The following is a 19,305-nucleotide window of genomic DNA, read 5'->3' as shown; positions in this document are numbered from 1 at the left end:
TATATAACTTTAATATATTCACCTTTGAAAAAGGTTTATATTCTCGTTTCATCTCATTATCTTCGAAATTATTTTAAATTTTATTACAATTCTTAAATACTTTTATAAATTCAAATCGAGCAAAAAATCATTTAAAAGTATAATAAATATGGTTTTAATTAAATACTAGTAGATATTTAATACCTTAATTAAATTATATAGAACTTTAAGATATGTATTTCAGAAGATTTAATCGTTTATATGAGAAATTGAAAAAGCTCATATATATTTAACATTGTAAGAATCAGTGCATATATATACTAAATACACCAACCTATTTTATGTATGTGTATTTAGCTAACTCGTATAGGATCTCCTCCCACATGTTAAAACTTACCTTTTCCAAAAAAAAATCAATATATGAATATATTTTGAGTATACAGATTCTTATAATTTTAAACTTATTGTATAATTAATATGTAAAGTAATTTTGAGACAGACATGAATTACTTCATGTATACGTATAGCATTCATTTTATATTAAAAGTAATCCAAAGGTATTCAAGCTGAGAGGTCTAAACAAAACAATTGAAAAGATAGCGACAGTATCTTTTCACAAAGGAACGTCTGCGTACTAGTCTCAACCTTTATCCTCACTTAGTAACGATAAAACAATATTATATTTATAACCAAATTCGAATTTATTTAATTCACAAACAAAATAAAAAGAAGACGAGAGAAAGAGCAAAAAGCCGTCATCTGATCTCTTCAAAAACGCATCGTATTCTCTCACATTTTTGCATCACATTCGTTTCTTTGAATCCCTCTGTTAGAGAGAGAGAGAGAGAGAGAGAAAAAAAGAGAGTAATAGAGAGAGAATGTTCCATGCTAAGAAACCTTCAAGTATGAATGGTTCATATGAGAACAGAGCTATGTGCGTTCAAGGCGATTCAGGCCTCGTCCTCACCACTGACCCTAAACCGCGTTTGCGTTGGACCGTCGAACTCCACGAGCGTTTCGTTGATGCCGTCGCTCAGCTCGGCGGCCCGGACAGTATGCACACACATAAATCTATATAGTTACTTGATCAATTTTAACAAATATTAATCGTTTTTTTTAATTTACAGAAGCGACACCAAAGACGATTATGAGAGTTATGGGTGTGAAGGGTCTTACTCTTTACCACCTTAAGAGCCATCTTCAGGTATGTACACAAATATATAAATTAGGGTTTTCTTTTTATCTTCTCTTTGTCTTTGTTTTCTTTTCATTTAGTATATAATTACTATAGTAATATTAATAATCATCTGAATATATGGGTGCAGAAATTTAGGCTTGGAAAGCAGCCGCACAAGGAGTACGGAGATCATTCCACAAAGGAAGGTTCAAGAGGTGACCTCTCTTCCTCTCTCTCATATTAGGGTTCTAGAGATTATAGTAAAATGTGTATATATATATGTTTTATATTTCTGTTTATATATGTTTTTGGTCCATTTTTTCTCAACAACAAATATTTACCGTGTAGCTTCTGCCATGGATATTCAGCGCAACGTAGCTTCTTCTTCTGGCATGATGAGTCGCAACATGAATGAGTATATCCTCTCTTCTCATTAATTTTGCCTACTTTAGTTTCCTATTTGTATTATCAGAAACTTACACTTTAGTTTATATAACCAGGATGCAAATGGAAGTACAGAGAAGGTTGCATGAACAGCTGGAGGTGATTAATTTATTGATATTTTATGATATTTAACTCTTATAAAACATAATTTTGATCTATATATAAAATATATATTGCATTTAAATGTTTTTAGGTGCAGAGACATTTGCAGTTGAGGATTGAAGCACAAGGAAAGTACATGCAGTCTATATTGGAGAGAGCTTGCCAAACCCTAGCCGGTGAGAACATGGCAGCCGCCTCCGGCGGAGGGTTCAAGGGCAATTTGGGAAGCTCGAGTCTTTCCGCAGCTATGGGTCCACATCCTCTTAGTTTCCCGCCATTTCAGGACCTAAACATCTATGGAAACACAACCGATCAAGTCCTCGACCATCATAACTTCCATAATCAGAACATAGAGAATCATTACACGGCCAACAATGCTGCAGACACCAACATTTACTTGGGGAAGAAGCGACCAAACCCTAGTTTTGGTAACGATATAAGGAAAGAACTCTTAATGTGGTCTAATCAAGATCATGAACCGATCGATGATGAGCATCGGATTCAGATACAAATGGCTACACATGTCTCCACGGATTTGGATTCTTTGTCAGAAATTTACGATAGGAAACCGGGTTTATCAGGTGATGAAGGAAACGATTGTGGGAAATTATTGGAAAGGTCATCGCCTCGAAGATCACCATTGAGCCCTATGATGAACCCTAATGCTGGGTTAGTACAAGGAAGGAACTCACCATTTGAGTGATACAATAATTTATTATAATATATGTGATGCATGAGAACGTGAGAACAAGATATATTTTGTTCATTATGAGCTTGACTTAGGGTTTAGATATGAGACAAACAAAAAAAATTACAAAGATTGTTATGTTTACTGGATCAATTTTGCTCGTGTTCAATTTATACTGAAACTATATAAATCATTGTTATTGCTATAATATTTAGGATATTATGTACTTGTTCATTTGTTCAGTACTATGATTTCTTTTTTGGTAATCCAAAATTTATTTGTCGTGTTGGTGAACTATTTTTACTATTATATTTTCTCAAAAAAAAACTATTTTTACTATTATATGTTTGATAGTAGTTTGTTTTTGATGTTTGAAAATAATTCCGTGATTTTATTTTAGGTTCAATTAGCTAAAAAACCACAAAGAAGTTAGAAATTAGGTAAATGCACATGATGTGATAAATTGTGTGTCTATGAACAAAGATACCATAGTGTGGGGTTTAGAGTATTGAGTTAATTATGGGAAAAGTTGTGTATATGGAATGCAATTTCACTTTATTTTACATATTTTTGTACGATTTACAAAAGTTTAAATATAATAGATATTCAACCAGTATATGTATATCACATGTAATATGCCTTAACCAGTATATATATATACCCCATGCAGGACCGTAACGTTTGTAGGAAAAATAATTAACATTTATGGGTACCGAATAGAGATCGCTCATGTTTCAAGGCATGTACGATATTTTAAAGCTTTTGAAGGGCCCTTTGCTTTTTCATGAGTTAGTTATTTCTATCTCAAGTTAGTTTTGTACTTTGATGCCCTATATATGATTACGCTAAAATGGGATATCTGCATCGGGAAACTAAAATTCAAACCACACTTAAAATTAAAGTATGGTAAAAAAAACTAATGAGTAAATAAGAAAAAGAAGGACAGAGATAGTTTTTTTTTTTTTAGGGTCAAGGACAGAGATAGTTACAATGATGATGATCCCCATCAAAGCAAAAGGTTTTTAGGGTTTTGGGAAATCCACATGCAAACAGCAAGAAAAGCTGTACACTTTGATTCAAATGTATATAGTCACTTGATTTCATACGTCTAAGTAAGTAAGTATGGATGTGTAGAGATTGATAGCTACAACATCCTTTCCAAAAGAAAGGAAACAAAAGAACTTGTCATAAGAAACTAACCGACACTGAGTATCTATCTTTCCTTCCGTAGTTATCTTTGTTCTTTATTCTTTTCTTTCTTTCTTTTTTCTTCATATGACCACCAATAAGTTCAAATATTAGTACATTCGGTCTTAAGTCTTAAACTTTTAATTAATTAAAGTGTTTGTAAATCAAAAGTTTTGCCTTGATAACGACTGACATTTGTTTAATTACTCGATAAACGCATCTAATTAGTCACAACAAAATTCAAATTACGGCTCATTATGTACTATTATATATACTGATTGGCTTTGTTGGTTATATAGAGATAGAAAAATATAAAGATCTGGTCATCACTGGCATCTAAAAGAGAAAGCTCTCTCAGTCTCTTCTCTCTTTAAAAGCTGAGAAAACAAAAGGCAAAAAGAGAAGGATTGAAGGAGAAGCATATACAGATAGAGATATAAACGCACTCCCATGTGTGCACTTCTCGAGGAAGCTTCTCTTCTCCTTTTACCTAGCCCCACACCTCTCTCTAATTACGTTCCTCTGTTATCCTATTTATCAAATCTATTTAATGAGATTAAGAAAATCAATTTGCATGTCATTAATTAATCCAGACATTTTATACTATACTCTATCCATGCATTTCTTCCAGATAGATAAGCAACGTCGGTTGAAGATGCATTATATAAAATAGGCATGGGAATTTTAGATATCAATTCAGTTTGGTTTATTTCGGTTATTTAGCTCTTGAGATATACCATGTGTTATTTAGGAAATTTAATTTGGTTTTGATTTGGTTATCTAGGTTTTCGTTTCGGGGTTCAATTATTTCAGTTTTCGTTTTGGATACCGAAGTTGAGAATCAGTAATATCTCTAAAATAATTTTGGGTATAATTTAGTTTCGGTTCAGTTTTAGCTTTTCAGTTAGTTTGGGTTAAAAATCGAATAATTCAAATTTTTAGTCAAATATCAATTTGAATTTTCGGATAAAAAAATCAGATACTTCAGATAATTTTTTAAAAAATATTTAGAATAAAAAGTATCTGGTTAATTTGATTGCTTTGGGTGATTCAATTTATAAATATTATTTTATAAATATGTAAAATATTTTAAAACTAAATATAATTAATATTTATAAGTACGTAACCTATATTATATAAATTTTGGTAATCATTAAGTATGATTTTTGCTTTTCAGTTCTCAAAATATATGATCTGTTTGGATCATAGTATGAACTGAACCTCATTTTTCTGTTTGGTTTGGTTCTTCAATTACATATAAATACGCCTATGCCTAATATAAAACATAGATCTGAAATGACGATGTCAATATGATGCATGTACAGTGAATATTCAGTCACAATACCAACCATAAGTTAAATATTACAAGTATTCAGTGCTTTAAGTATTTATCCATCTCACTGTGCATCTCTTTCGCGTTTCACATGCCTAAACGTGCATGTTGATCGTGGCTTTACTTCTATTGCATAATTTTAAATAAATAATACCATTAGGCATTAGTAACAAAAGTTAATGTTTGTACGCATATCATATGCTAATTATTATGGTTGTTAAGCAAACTAAAGTACTCATAATAAATAAATAAAAGTAATAAAGGTAACGGTCTCATGGATAGTCTATGCACATTTTCCCATGCAAGTTAAATAACAATCATCTGTAGGCACCTCGCCACCTCATTAGTCATTACGTACGATCTGGGCCTTGGATTCCATTTTCTCCCCCCTTCTTCTTCTTTTTTTTTTCCTAAAAGGAGAATATATATTGTATTATAAAAGACAATAGAACCCCAGTGAATATATAAATAAATAATATAACATATAACATAATTCGTGTTTGAATATCCATTTCATTTCAACAAAAACTATAAACATTTAGTGACAAAAATGAAAATTATAATGTATATTAACTCTTTAAGATTTGAGGATCAAACTAAACGTTTCATCCTAGTATATCCGGTCGTCTTTCAAACTTTCAACACAAGGTGGTAGGTCACTAGTGAGCATGGTGGTGAACGGTAGATGAAGATGGTTAGCCTTATAAGCCAAAAATTTATCGTCACTATTCACTTTGATAGTCACTTTCTGTATTTGCTATTTCTCTTTTCCATAATAACTTGGATCAAATGCTGGTATAGGACAAAGGGGATAAAAAAATCTAAAATGGACCTCTTCTATTTTAATTAAAAAATATATTAAAAATAAATAAAAAATGGGGGTAAAAGACCATAAGACCTTAAAAGATTAGACATATTTACTAGTTTGTGTCATGACTATCCTATCCAGATTTGACCCGGATCCAGACCCAAAATCCGACCCAATCTAACCCTAATCTCCTTCTTCTTTCTCTTTTTCTTCTCCATTAATATTCTTCCACCTTAAAACAAAATCAAAAATTTTCTTTAATAATCCACCAAATTTCTCTTTTTTTTTATCCCAAATCGATCAACCCATAGTCATGTTTAATCAATTATATCTTATCTAGAATCAAATTTCATCTTTTATTTACGAGATTGAAGATAAAGAAGAACGCATAGTATTACTAAGACAACTAGTACAACTCCAACTAGTACAACTAGTACAACTCAAATTGATACAACTAGTACAACTACAATGAGTATATCTAGTATAAATAGTCTGGGTATAGCCATTATAACTTATACAAGTAAAACATGTATAACTAGTACAACTTTGCAATTAATAGAGAATAGTGATTTTTATTTTTTGTTTTCAGAAAAAATGATTAAAAAATGATGATGTAGAACCAAGAAGACATGTTAGTCTAATCTTCCCTGCCTGCATGTATTAAATACATGAATAGTATGTTTTTAATAATATTTGATTAATGATTTGTTACAATTTGTACTAGTTATACTAGTTGTGCTATTTTCGAAAAAAATCATCTTCATATTTTTGCTCTCGAGACCAAAAGGTAGATACGGAACCAGAAAAAAAAATTAACCATGGTTCCAAATACACGAGTCACCTGAAAAAGGAGAGAGAGGGAGTGTCGACGATGAGTAAGAATGACTCATTGGCAATGAACAAAAAGGACTCTACTGTGAAAAAGAGAGGTGTCGCTACGAAGAAGAATAAATACACTGTGAAGAAGAAGAATAAGAAGATAGATACAGCAAAGAATAGTGAAGTCATGACGAAGAAGAGGAAGCTCGATGGTGGTGTCCACGGTGGTCCTCGTCAAATCTAACCAAGCAGGCTTGGAAACGCGAGAGAGAAACCGCATCTCCATTTGGTAAATAAAACAAAATATTGAAAACTCTCAACTAAAATAAATGAAATTTTGTCACCATTAACCAATTAAGATATTTGTTTGTTTATTTCATATGGTAAACATGATTTATTAGGCGTGTCACATATATCATTTGTTAGCTTGTTTAGTTGTACAAGTTATATTAGTTATACACATACAAATGATAGAAATCGTGTGGCCATGATCGAACAAGGGAAAAATGATCTAGGGTTGAGAGAAAAAGGAAGTGGGTCCCAACCGAAAGAGAGAAGGAGAGAAGAAAGATCGTGTGGTTCAGATTATAAGAGGTGAGATGATCTAATGGTTGAGGATGCATTTTCATCAAGGGTAATATAGTCATTTATAATAAATAAAATAACAAGTAGTTGTACTAGTTTTCTAGTTGTACCGGCTGTACATAGTTGTACTAGTCTTTGAATTGTACGAGTTTGTGCATAGTTGTACTTTGGCAGTGAAATCGTAAAATATCAGTTGTATCACATAATAAATACAATTACATCAGTTGTACCACTTATTTATGTTTACATGTCTTTGTCCGATTACAATGAAATCATCAATTTCGTAAAAATACATTTCATGTATGTTTTCCAAAAATTTAGTGGACAAACAAGTTAACAAACCTTAAAAGTATAAGGTAGATCATGTAAGCTTGTGGAGTTCTGTAATAATTTTGAAAAAAAAAATCCAAAACATCAAATAAATTAAGAGAAACTTATGAGTACATACAAATTGAGATATTTGATTATTTTTTCTCATATGGAATACCAAATTGGTTTTGTCAAATTTATGAAATGTCAAAGTTGTACCAGTTATACCAGTAATACTCATTTAATATATAATAAAAATGATATCAATATTTTCACTTCTTAGCTTTGCAAAATTATGTTTGATGTTTGTTTATCATTATAATATGACTAATATAGTTGATAAATCTCAAATAAAACATATGAAATTTTATCATTATATAAAAATTAGGATATTGGAATCTGAATGTTGATACTGCTTGTATTTTTTGCCAAGCATCTATGGAGTCAGTTCATCGTCTTTTCTTTGAGTGTCCTTTCTCAGAGCAAATTTGAAAGGGGTAGCAAAGGGGATACTGAATGATAGATATACTGTGAGCTGGAATGAGATAACAAGGATTCATATTGATGAAAGTTAGGGTAGTATTACTCTCTTTACAATAAGATACTTGTTTCAAGTGACAGTTCATCATAGCATATGGAGAGAGAGAAATAGGAGAAGGCATAGCGAGGCAGCTTCACCTCCTGCTCTCATTACCAAGCTGATTGACAAGACTGTGAGAAATAAGTTCTCAATCATTCAAAAGAAGGGGGATAAGAAGCTGGCAGGAGGGTTACAATTTTGGTTTTCAACAAGATAAAGGAGCCCTAGTAGGAATGAGAGCTAGGTGCCCAGTAGGAGTGAGAGCTGGGTAGATTTGAGAAGGTAGATGGATGTTATGAGGAGGTAGATAAGAAGAGTTGAAGAAAGAATTTCCTATTTGTTTTTTATCAAATCTTGTATAGAAAAATCTAGGAAAAGACACACATAGTTGTAACAAGGTTTTTTCTTTTTGAATTAAATTTAACATTCAATTCAAAAAAAAATTAGGATATTTGTTTGTTTATTTCATATATAAAACATGATTTACTAGTCGTGTTAATTATAGTAGCTACATATTATATATAGATTATAACATTTATATACCAGTTATAAAATTTCTTAACATGTTCAGTTGTACGAGTTATATTAGTTATATCCAGTCGAATTGAAGAAGGAGATAAGGAAGATCCTATGGTTGTAATTGAAGAAGGAAGAAATGATCATGCGGTTGAGATTAAGAAAGCAGAGAGAAGGAGAGATAGATGTAATCGTGTGGCTATGATTAAATCGTAGACAAGATGATCTAATGGTTATGATTGATATTTCATTAATGGCATTTTCGTAAATATCATATTTTTTTTTTTTTATGTTCATGATCCGACGACTCTAGTTTAAAGAGAAAAAAAAAGAATCGAATGGCTCATATTGTTCTTTCATTAATGGCAATATTGTAATTTTCTAACTATTGTCCCATATAGATTAAAATAGGTGGTTGTAGATTTTTTTTCACCTATTTGTCCCATTTGAGATTAAAGTCCTAATAACTTCTTGGCGAGATGACAAGAAATAAAAGGAGTTGACCCATTCCCTAGGCTGACCCTAGCAACAAGTGGAAGCAGAACATGACATGAACCAAAGGGGTGATTTCAGTTTCAGTTTGAGCTAGCTTTTTACAGGGCTTTTACTTAGAGGCCCATATATGAGTTATGGACACATAACATGAATGATGTTATGTCGTGTGCACTTACATAAGCAAATATGTACACACATGCTTCAATTATTTATTGGTCAGACAATATACATACAAATCTCAATCAGTGTCATTTAAGATCACAATCTTTCGAGACTTCGACCACACATTTTATGCGAGTTTGAAAATTTATTGATAAATAAACAATATACAACCAGGTTCAAGATTATACACTTTCCCCAAGTTCTTTGTTTATTTTTTCATCTAATAATTCTCTCACTACCTGAGAGAGTAGTCAACTGAAGTGAGCAACAATGGGGGATCCATCAGCACCACTATTAACCCATATTGAAGACGAAGGTACTTCTCCTTCTTTGAGTTTCCACAAGATCTTCGAAGAGAGCTTGTCTGGTTTCACCTTCCCACAGTTCTTACAGATACTTCTTGTCGGGCTTGCCTTAGCCTTCGACTCGCAACAGATATTCATCACCGTCTTCACAGATGCATATCCCACGTGGCACTGTCTCGACCATACGGTTTGCAATCCCTCGACCACCACCGACATCTGTAAACTTCCTCGGTCAGCTTGGGAATGGGACGGCGGATTCAAGGGTAAATCCGCCATTTCAGAGTTCAAACTCGAGTGCTCGAGCTCCTTCCTCAGAGGTCTCCCTACGTCTGCTTTCTACATGGGTTCTATCGTTGGAGGCGTTTTCATGGCTTTGGTTCCGGATAGTTTCTTGGGACGCAAGAAACTTCTTTTCTTCACCACCCTAGCAATGTCACTCACTGGAATCTCAATCTTCTTCTCCTCCAACATATGGACTTACGCTTTCTTAAAGTTCGTTATCGGATTCGCGCGTTCACAGACCGGGACGTACGCACTCAATCTGATAAGCGAGCGAGTTTCCACAAAATGGAGACCTAGAGCGACTATGATTCCATTTACTCTGTTTGTCCTAGGGTTTATGTCTCTATCTGGAATAGCCTACCTTGTTAGACACGCTTCTTGGCGAGTTCTTTATCTCTGCACATCCGTTCCAGCAGCCATCCACAGTGTTTGCATCTACTTCTTCGCCCTAGAGTCTCCTCGTTGGCTTCATGTGCAAGGAAAGAACCAAGAAGCCATTGAAGTGCTCCAAAGACTTTCACCTGTGAACAGAGATTATTTGGAATCAGTATCTTCTAGGTTACATTCAAAAGAACAATCACCAAACAGCTCCATCAAGGACATGTTCATCAGAAGATGGGCTTTTCGAAGAATAGTGGTTGTTATGATCATAATGTTTGGGTTAGGAATGATGTACTATGGAGTTCCCTTAGCGGTTAGAGACATAAAAGTGAACATCTATCTAAGTGAAGCACTTAACGCAATGGTGGAGCTACCAACCTTTGTTATCACACCAATCTTACTCGAGAAATTCAACAGAAGAAGTTCTGTTCTTGTGAACTGCTTACTAGGAGGAGCATTAGGAGTGCTATGTTTCGTCATGACCACTTTCGAGCGAACAAACATTGCTTTTGCTCTAGAACTAGGTTCTTTCTTCTGCGCCAGGATCGGGTTTAACTTGATGGCTGTTTATATGATTGAGCTGTTCCCAACATGCGTGAGGAACTTCGCGACAACAATGCTTAGACAATCACTTGTTCTTGGAGGAGCTAGTTGTCCAATCATTGCTTCTGTTGGAAAAAATGTGCCTTCGATCTCCTTTGCGGTTTTCGGGTTGGTAGTGTCGGGTCTCGGGTTATTCGCTTTGCTTCTTCCTGAGACTAAAGGGTCAAGTCTTTGTGATACAATGGAAGCACAAGAGCAGAGTGACCAAGCCTTGAAGAATACTAGCCCTAGTTGCTGAACATTAAGCTTCATCAAAATCTATTTTTTCTTTACTGAATAATATTGTAAGGGATCTGAACCGTTTGATACTCAGTGTGTTTCATATGTGAATGTAATATCTTCATAAACCTACAGAAGTCTTCTGAAACCAATGTTCAAGAAATCGCTAGTTGGTGGTTAGATGTCTTATAGAGAATTAATTTTTAGGCGCCGCAAGACCGATTTTTAGAAAAGTGGCTGAAACTAAGATATGTTTTGCTAATCATCTAGAAAGTTATCATGTGAATGTCTTTGTCTTTGAACAACTAATACAGAAGCATTTACATCTAAAGATGAAGCCAAGAAATCACCGACAGTTCCAAGCTCCGGACACTCTTCCCAATCTTTCATTCTCACCGTCATAGGGCTGTCTCCTCTGCTCTTCCCAACCACAAACAGTGAATACATCTCTCCTATCTCTCTTAGAATCGTCAGCGTATGCGGTCCATCACTCACACGCTTCTCCATGAACCCCACTTGTCCCGTTGTCACAAATCTGTTGCAGAACATAAAAGGTTCTGTTATGTAAATTGAGGTCTGAACTAAAAAGAGTATCAGTAAGTTACCTGTTATGGAATTCTTCTAAGAAACTTCGGTCTGCTTCGTGTTCAGTTTGATCTCTTCCCGCAACCTCGATGAAAACATCGTTATTGTCTTGTGTTGTCGTGTTCCTGACAGGACTCTCTGTCTGAGAATCCTCTGAAACGAAGTGTATAATCGTGAGATGAATCAGAGTGTTGTTAGCTAGCCATCTGCATAGAGCTAAAGCCTCACGATCATCAGGACCACCAAAGAACAATGCAGCAACATGTTGTACCGAATCAAAGCCGTGCGGTTGTTGAAACCCGGTTATGTTCCGGTCCACGAAAATACCAACCGAACATGGAGCGTGTCTTAAAACGTTCCTGTTCATCTGTCTGAAAATCTCTCCATCGTTTGTAGTCTTCCCATCTATCCTCTGGTGTTTATGAAACGGAAGAAACACAATCGAAATGCGAAGATCTTCTGTCGCGTTACAAATCTCTACGTGCATGTTAAGCATCTTGGTCACGAGCTTGACCTGTTGGATCAAGAGTTTACTGTCTTTAGCAAAGGAATCAATCGAATCATTGATCTCTAACCCATCGTTGGTTCCAAACTCATCATCTCCATGCACGTCATCACCGAGCTCGTGATACAAGAGTTCTGATGATTTTCGTTTCTTGGGGAGTGGTACGAGGTGCATAAGCAGAGCCGCGAAGGGCTTAGAGGCTCCATGACAACCGCTCAAGGCTGAGATTAGAGAGATTGTACCACGAGCGTGGCGGACTCCGTAAACGCAAGATAAAACGCGTAGCTCCTCGTGAGTGTCGTGAGATTCAAGACAAGTTTTCTGGGGAGCGAAGTCTTTTTCTCTTGCTTTAAGCAAGAAAGATGCTAGGACACCGCTTACTAGCGTCGTGACCACCAACGATGCCAGCATCATATCATGGATTGTTGTTGTCCACCATTTCTACATACAGATTCACACAAAGAATGTGAAAATAGCATAATAATAATCATCTAATATATAGCCAAATCATTTTTTGAAAAACTCGAAACTATGCATGTTGTGACAAATAACAAGTTCAATGTTATCAAATAATATTTGTATGCCATCTTTAATATTCTAATTACCAGGGACAAAATCTCACTAGAAAATTGGAAAGTTTGAAAGGATAAGTAGTATATAAATATGATTTACCCCAGTTATTGTCAACTGGTTTTTAGTAACTTAGATCAGCTCCATCGGCAAGTTTTTTAATGGGTTCATAGCATTTAAGAAAAATGAAAAAAAAAATTGGTGAGAAAACGTCGAAAAGTTCTTACTTCAGGGTTTTAAGCTTAAAAGGACAGATGTCATTGTAGTAGTGTTTCAATTGGTTTTAGAAAATTAATACATAATTAAATTACTATAATAACATTATATTTTTTGTTTTAAAAACCTTTCACAGGTTGTAACCGATGGAGCTGGTCTTAGAGCATCTCCAACCCATTGCTATTTTCACCTCTATAATAGCATTTAAAGGTGAAATTGCTCCAACCCACCTCTATTTCTTGCTCTATAATAGAGATCTCTATTTTTTCTTCTATTTATAGAGGAAGAAATAGCATTCCTCTATTTTTTACTCTATATTTTAGAGATTGCTATTTTAGGGGAATACATTGGAGCATATCCCACCTCTATTATAGAGTTCCCCTATTTTAGAGGTGAAAATAGCAAAATACATTGGAGATGGTCTTAGTATATAGTATGAGAGCACATCCATGTCATCCAACCCAATTGAATTCATAATCAATTTAATTCAAAAAGTTGGTGCATTGACCTTTACATAAATATTATAAGATTAATAGTTAAAGAACCATCATCTCATTTCGAATGGATGTATTAGTAACACAATTTCATATAAAATATTAAAAAGATTTGAAATAATATATACTAGAGATATGAACTCATCCACTTACATCCAGTTGATTTTGAGTTGGAACATCTATCTTACTTAATATTAATATGAAAACTCTATTCTATCATAAATGTTATTAATCACTATATAGTAGATCCTTTTGTTATTTTGGCATGGATAATGTAAAAAACAGCATACTCTAAAATCAATTTTGCTGTGAAGGGTGATAGAATATGATTAGAGTTTTAAAAAGTAGCGGTAATCATCAAGAGTACTATGTTAAGAAAATACCTTTTTGGAGTAGTTTGCGTCGAGAAGAAGAACACCCACATGACCTTTAACAGAGAGAATAGTTGGTAAGAAGAGCCAATATTTCTTGGGGATCTTCAGGTACATACAAGCGCATATTACACCAATAAGTTTCCCAGCTAAGGCTAGAATCACTATAATAACGAGACCGATGTAATAACGTTTGGTTAACGCAGTGATACTGAATCTGAATCCCATGTAACCAAAGTAAACCGGAAGAACAAACTCGTGGATAGGGTAACTAAGCCGTTGAATCAACGTTCTGTGAGTCTTTCCTTGTCGTGGAACCATTATACCAATGGTGAAAACCGAAACCGAGGAGTTAACATCATAGGATTCTATTGTTACGGCGATAATGAGAAGGAATATGATGAACACTAAAGTCTCAGCTTTTGATAGGTACTTTTCTTTAGGGTTCCTCTTTGGGAGCCATGCAGCTAGAAACTTGTTGAGCAAGATTAGGGCTCCGGTGGCGAAAATAAACAAGAAGATATTACCTATCATAGATTTAGAGATGGAGGCTATGACTAAAGTGTAGATCACGACGTCTGATAATTCTATGAACAACGCACAGGAGAGTGTAAGCCGTCCAATCTCAGATGTGTTGAGTTTCCAATCAGCAATTGAACGGAGGACGACAGGAGATGACGTGTTTGACAAGGTAACGAAAAGAGTCATGAAAAGCGTTAAGTAATCCTCTTTGATATGGAGCAAAGGGGTGAGTATATAGACCAAGGCGAGGCTGAGGAGACTGCAAGCCGAAAAGGAACTCAAGGTTATTACAGAGACTTTCTTGAAGTTTCTTCTCATGAATTGTATATCGAACTCAAGACCGATCAAGAACATGAAAGATGTTCGTAAAACGAAGGAGAAAAAAGAGTAGTAATCTGCTGCATCTTTCTGGAGGAAGAACTCTTTAACTTTAGGGATTCTTGAGAGCAGAACAGGACTCAACACAATACCAGCCTGAGAAAAAACAAAAAACAATCACATTAGTCTGAAACATTCGAGAGCCCTAAAAACGGGTATTTCTTGTAATGCAAAAAAAAAGAAATTTTCCTTACGAGAATCTGGGCGACGGGAGCAGCTTGACCACATGGTTTGAGCATGAGGTAAAATAGTTGAGAGAAAACGAGAATGCAACCCATTTGAATAAACAGAGTATTAAGGGGGTTAAACAATTCATCTCCTTGTGGCAAACAGAACAACAACTTTGGATCCATCTTCTTCTTGATTTGATGATCATGAGCATTCTTTAAGCGTTGTGATGAGAATAAGACCAAATAAAATAAAGTTTTGTTGGGAAAAGAAACTGAAAATGTTGTCTAAATCAAGAATATAAATTTCAGAAGTAATTTAGATATAAAACTAATTATTTCCTTTTGGTTGGGGTTCACAACTACTTGTCCGTCCGTTAATTACTCGAGACCTCAATTTTTTTCCCTTCCAGAGCGGATTAAGTTGACTATAAACCGATAATTTACATCTTATTTATTAAAATATAAATCGCAATCTTTTGTTGATATTTTAAAACGGACTCTCACTAGAAAGTCATTAAATTTAAAGACATATCATATAATACTCATCATTAACCGAGAAACATCCTATGATCTTACCATTGTACTAAATAACTAGATGATATCCCGGACGCATATGCAAGATGAATTTTTTATATTAATATTTGTTCATTGAATAGTTTTAACATTTTGTAACACTATAATCTTTACCGATTGTAAAATACCAAGTACAAATGTTGGTTTCTTAAATGTATAATTGTTGTTGAAGAGTTAACATATTACGGTTCATTTTAATTATTATTAAAATTTCATATGCATAAAAAAAAATTAAGTTTTGTAGCGGACACAAATCACAAAACCAGATATGCAACATCGATTGTAAAATGCCGAAAGGAATTTAGGTTTTCTGCTTTCGATTTGTTTACTATTGAGCTCCATAAGTGATTTTATTTTATAAATCTATAAAATTGTTTTTTCATTTTCGTTTATGTTTCACTGATATGAATTTTGTTTCTTTTTGTAACTTTTTCTTTGAATTGAGTAAACTACATAAGTGTCAATTTAAAAAGATGGACATTTGTAAAAATTATTTTCACTCCAAATACATATCTAAAAATCAAATTTTTGAAGAATACCACCGGAAAACTTAATTCACAGGTTAATGTTCAAATATAATATATCAAACTGTTATAGAATATAAGTTCATACTCGAAATATAAATGTTTATCTAGTATATATTTACGAGTTCGGTCTAAAAATCATCAAATAATAGAACAACAAAACAAATTACTTATTTTATTAACCTATACTTTTGAGGTTTAGTCATTAATTAAAAACTGACCAAACCGATTTACTCTAAAGTGGGAACGATTTATTCTTAAATAATAAAACAATAATAAACATATAAACCAAGTATAAGCAATTAGATATGTTCATAAACAAATGTGAACATGCAAGTCATTAACCCTTTGTTCATAATCGGTTCAAGGTAACTTTGGGAACGATTTAACACATTCATATTTTTACACAAAATCAATACTATTAAAAGGGAAGGAGTCTAAAAAAATCTACCTATAAAAGTTGTTTGAACCCTTTCATTTAATTCATTATTTGTTGGTCTTACCTTAAATTTATACTAACAATGTTACCATATATTTCTGTAACAATAATTTAGTCAATTCTTTTATTTATTTAAATCTCACTCCTAAATTCTAATCATTACTATTACTATATTTATCATTTTGGTTTTTAATCGTAAAAATATTGAAACTAATGTTTTATATTATCACTTTGATCATATAATATATGATTTAAAGCAAGATAAATTACAAGACATATATGTGTACATTCTAACTTCCTTTTTCGTTTATAATAAAGTAATCATATCATATATAAACTTTCCCACTAAAATCTCATATCATATACTAAACTTTCAACCGTCTATAGTTTGATAATATTTTCATATTTAAAAATGATTTTTCTGAATATTCATGTTACCTTCACAAAAATGAAGAAATTCATTGGTTCTATTAAAGCTAACCCGACTTCACGATATCAGTATTGATTATTCAAGATTTTGAAAATTATTTGCTCAGATATTATACTTTTATATACTTTTCACTTAAAACGAATCAATACGATTAAAAGGGAAAGAGTTTTAAAAATTCTAATATAAAAAAATTGTTGGAGTTATGTATAACTATTTATTATTTTTCTGATAATACATTAATCATTCTAAACATAAAATATTTTAAATATTTTTAACAGATCTTAATATTATTTCTTATGATACTTTTACTCAGAAAAATATTTCAACCATGTTTTTGTACAATAACGTTAAAAATCTATATCAAAAAATTGTTGGACCTAATATGGACGTAATGGGTCCACATCTGTTCGGGTATTTAAGATCCTAAAAGAATTCGAAATATATAAAAAATCTGAAAAATATCTGAAACACGAAAAGTATTTGAAACTCCAAACAAATACCAAAAAAATTTAAATATCTAAAAATTTAAAATCTTATTCAAAATCTAACACGATGAACTGGAAAATACCCAAAATTTTATCCAAATACCCAATTGTCTTTTTAATTTGAAAAATTTACCTGAAATCAAAAATCTAATCGTAAACCAAAAACTTAAAACCAATATCCATAATACCGGAAACATATTCGAAATATCCAAATATACCTAATAAACACATATTTATGATCGGGTCTAGGGTAGGACCCGGACTCAAACAAAAACCTGCGGGTCGAAAAAACAAAATAGGTTATCTTCTCTGGACATGAACTAACCTATAATTTTGGGTCGGTTTAGTTTGTTTTTTGATCCGGATATAATTCTCATGTCGAAAAGAAACTTACGTAAAAGTGTATATATAAAATCTCAAATAAACTAATTTGTAGATTATATAGCTGTTAAAAATTATGTTTTTCGATATAATAAAATTTTGTATTATAATATAATCCAACAACTCTGCGCTTTCTAATCGTGGATCAAAATCTAGTGACATATATTATATACGCAGTATCATGACAATTTTAGGTACTCAAAAAACTTACATGCTCTACATATTTTTACCATATTGTATACATGTAATGTCCAAAATGAGAACCTAATGTAAAATCAAACCAAACAGATTAGATAAATAAAAAAATAGAAGACTATATTAAATAAATTTCCTTTAGAATATTAAAATATCAAAACAATCACCCACCTTCGGTTAAAGAAGTCACGCAGTAGTTACCAAAATCGTGATCTCTTATTTAAAAAATATTCAACCAAATCTTACCTAGTTAAAGGATATTCCATAAAAAAAAATATTGATTATCGAATAAACAGAAATCACTATCTTAACATACCAAAAAATCTTCATTTTGTTCCCGTATTTTAAATTTTGAAAAAATGAAATAGAAGAAATAAATTTAGATTTCTCATAACAACTTCAAACCTTTTTATCTATGTACATAAAAAATACCAGTGAAGCTATGGCTGGCCAGTTACGAACCCAAACAGAAACTTACTAGATATCTGAATAGATTTAAAATTTTGGTATTTAGATAACCGAAACCAAACCTGATCCGAACCAAAATATTGCGAATATCCAAATATATTTCTATACTTAAATATATTAATTATATTAGTATATAAAATATCTAAAATATATTATATATTTTAAAGTTGCCTAAAATATTTGGAAATATATATAACTAGTCAAAAGTAAATTTCTACAATTTTCAAACAATACTCAAAACACAAAAATAATTAAATATATATTGTTTATCTATAAGAAAATATTCAAGGTAAACCAATTTTGATGTTAAATTTAGGTATTTTAGCATACATTATTCAAATTTATATGTAATATATTAATTTTTTTAAATTTTTTTGAGAAATTTAAAGTATACTTGAATTTTTAAATGTTTAAAATAACTTAAATGGGAAATCTAAACTCAAACCAAACCCACCAAGATCTGAAGTGAACCTAAATCAAAAATTTTAAATATTCGAATGGGATTGAAACTTGTAACCCTGGAAATCCTAAATCGGAATACTACTGAATCGAATCCGAATGGATATCCGACGCCCACTCCTAAGTGAAACAATATAATATTCTATAGAAAATATTGATTAACGAATAAAAGAAATCACTATTTTAAAATACCACAAAATCTTCATGTTCATATTTTTTAATAAAAAAACTCCCAATACACGAAATCAAGTTAGATTTTCCATTAAATACTCTAAACCTTTAACTATCCATGCTAATAAAATATAGTTTTACCTTTACAACTTTCAGAATATTTCATCAAACGATGTACTTGAATATTGTAAAATATCACAAAATGCAAATAAATAACTAAGGGGGGCTTATTGGATAGGTGATTTGGAAGAATTCCAGTATTTATAAATTCTGAAGAGTTTTAAAGATAATCTGGGATTTGATCAAATCTTTAGAGGGTGATTAGCTGGAATTTAGGAGTTTTGAAAACAAATATATATAACTTCAAATTCCTAATAAATTGACATAAGATTAC

The 19,305-nt window shown here is 32.4% G+C and overlaps 3 protein-coding genes across 3 annotated transcripts; 2 read left to right on the top strand and 1 right to left on the bottom strand.

Annotated features, from left to right (window-relative positions):
- Window positions 1-735: 735 nt before the first annotated feature.
- On the top strand, window positions 736-2,543 carry LOC106429714 (myb family transcription factor APL-like). Its single transcript, XM_048772346.1, has 6 exons — window positions 736-1,032; window positions 1,107-1,183; window positions 1,305-1,371; window positions 1,505-1,571; window positions 1,657-1,699; window positions 1,794-2,543. Exons 1-6 carry the CDS (start codon window positions 858-860, stop codon window positions 2,403-2,405), a joined length of 1,041 nt encoding a protein of 346 aa, XP_048628303.1. The 5' UTR covers window positions 736-857; the 3' UTR covers window positions 2,406-2,543.
- Window positions 2,544-9,279: 6,736 nt separating this feature from the next.
- On the top strand, window positions 9,280-11,123 carry LOC106429718 (organic cation/carnitine transporter 5-like). Its single transcript, XM_013870470.3, has one exon. The coding sequence runs from the start codon at window positions 9,456-9,458 to the stop codon at window positions 10,992-10,994; it is 1,539 nt and encodes a 512-aa protein (XP_013725924.2). The 5' UTR covers window positions 9,280-9,455; the 3' UTR covers window positions 10,995-11,123.
- Window positions 11,124-11,183: 60 nt separating this feature from the next.
- Window positions 11,184-18,460, bottom strand: LOC106429717 (cation/H(+) antiporter 2-like). The gene is made up of 4 exons (XM_013870468.3): window positions 14,811-18,460; window positions 13,729-14,712; window positions 11,581-12,506; window positions 11,184-11,510 (listed from the first exon to the last, which is right to left on the bottom strand). The coding sequence occupies exons 1-4, from the start codon at window positions 14,967-14,969 to the stop codon at window positions 11,234-11,236; spliced, it is 2,346 nt and encodes a 781-aa protein (XP_013725922.2). The 5' UTR covers window positions 14,970-18,460; the 3' UTR covers window positions 11,184-11,233.
- Between the last annotated feature and the right edge of the window lie 845 nt (window positions 18,461-19,305).

The sequence above is a fragment of the Brassica napus genome, unplaced genomic scaffold (assembly GCF_020379485.1).
Source record: "Brassica napus cultivar Da-Ae unplaced genomic scaffold, Da-Ae ScsIHWf_1545;HRSCAF=2147, whole genome shotgun sequence".
Taxonomy (NCBI): Eukaryota; Viridiplantae; Streptophyta; class Magnoliopsida; order Brassicales; family Brassicaceae; genus Brassica; species Brassica napus.
Note: the sequence above shows the minus strand (reverse complement) of the source record. Positions and strands in the feature narration are given on the sequence as shown.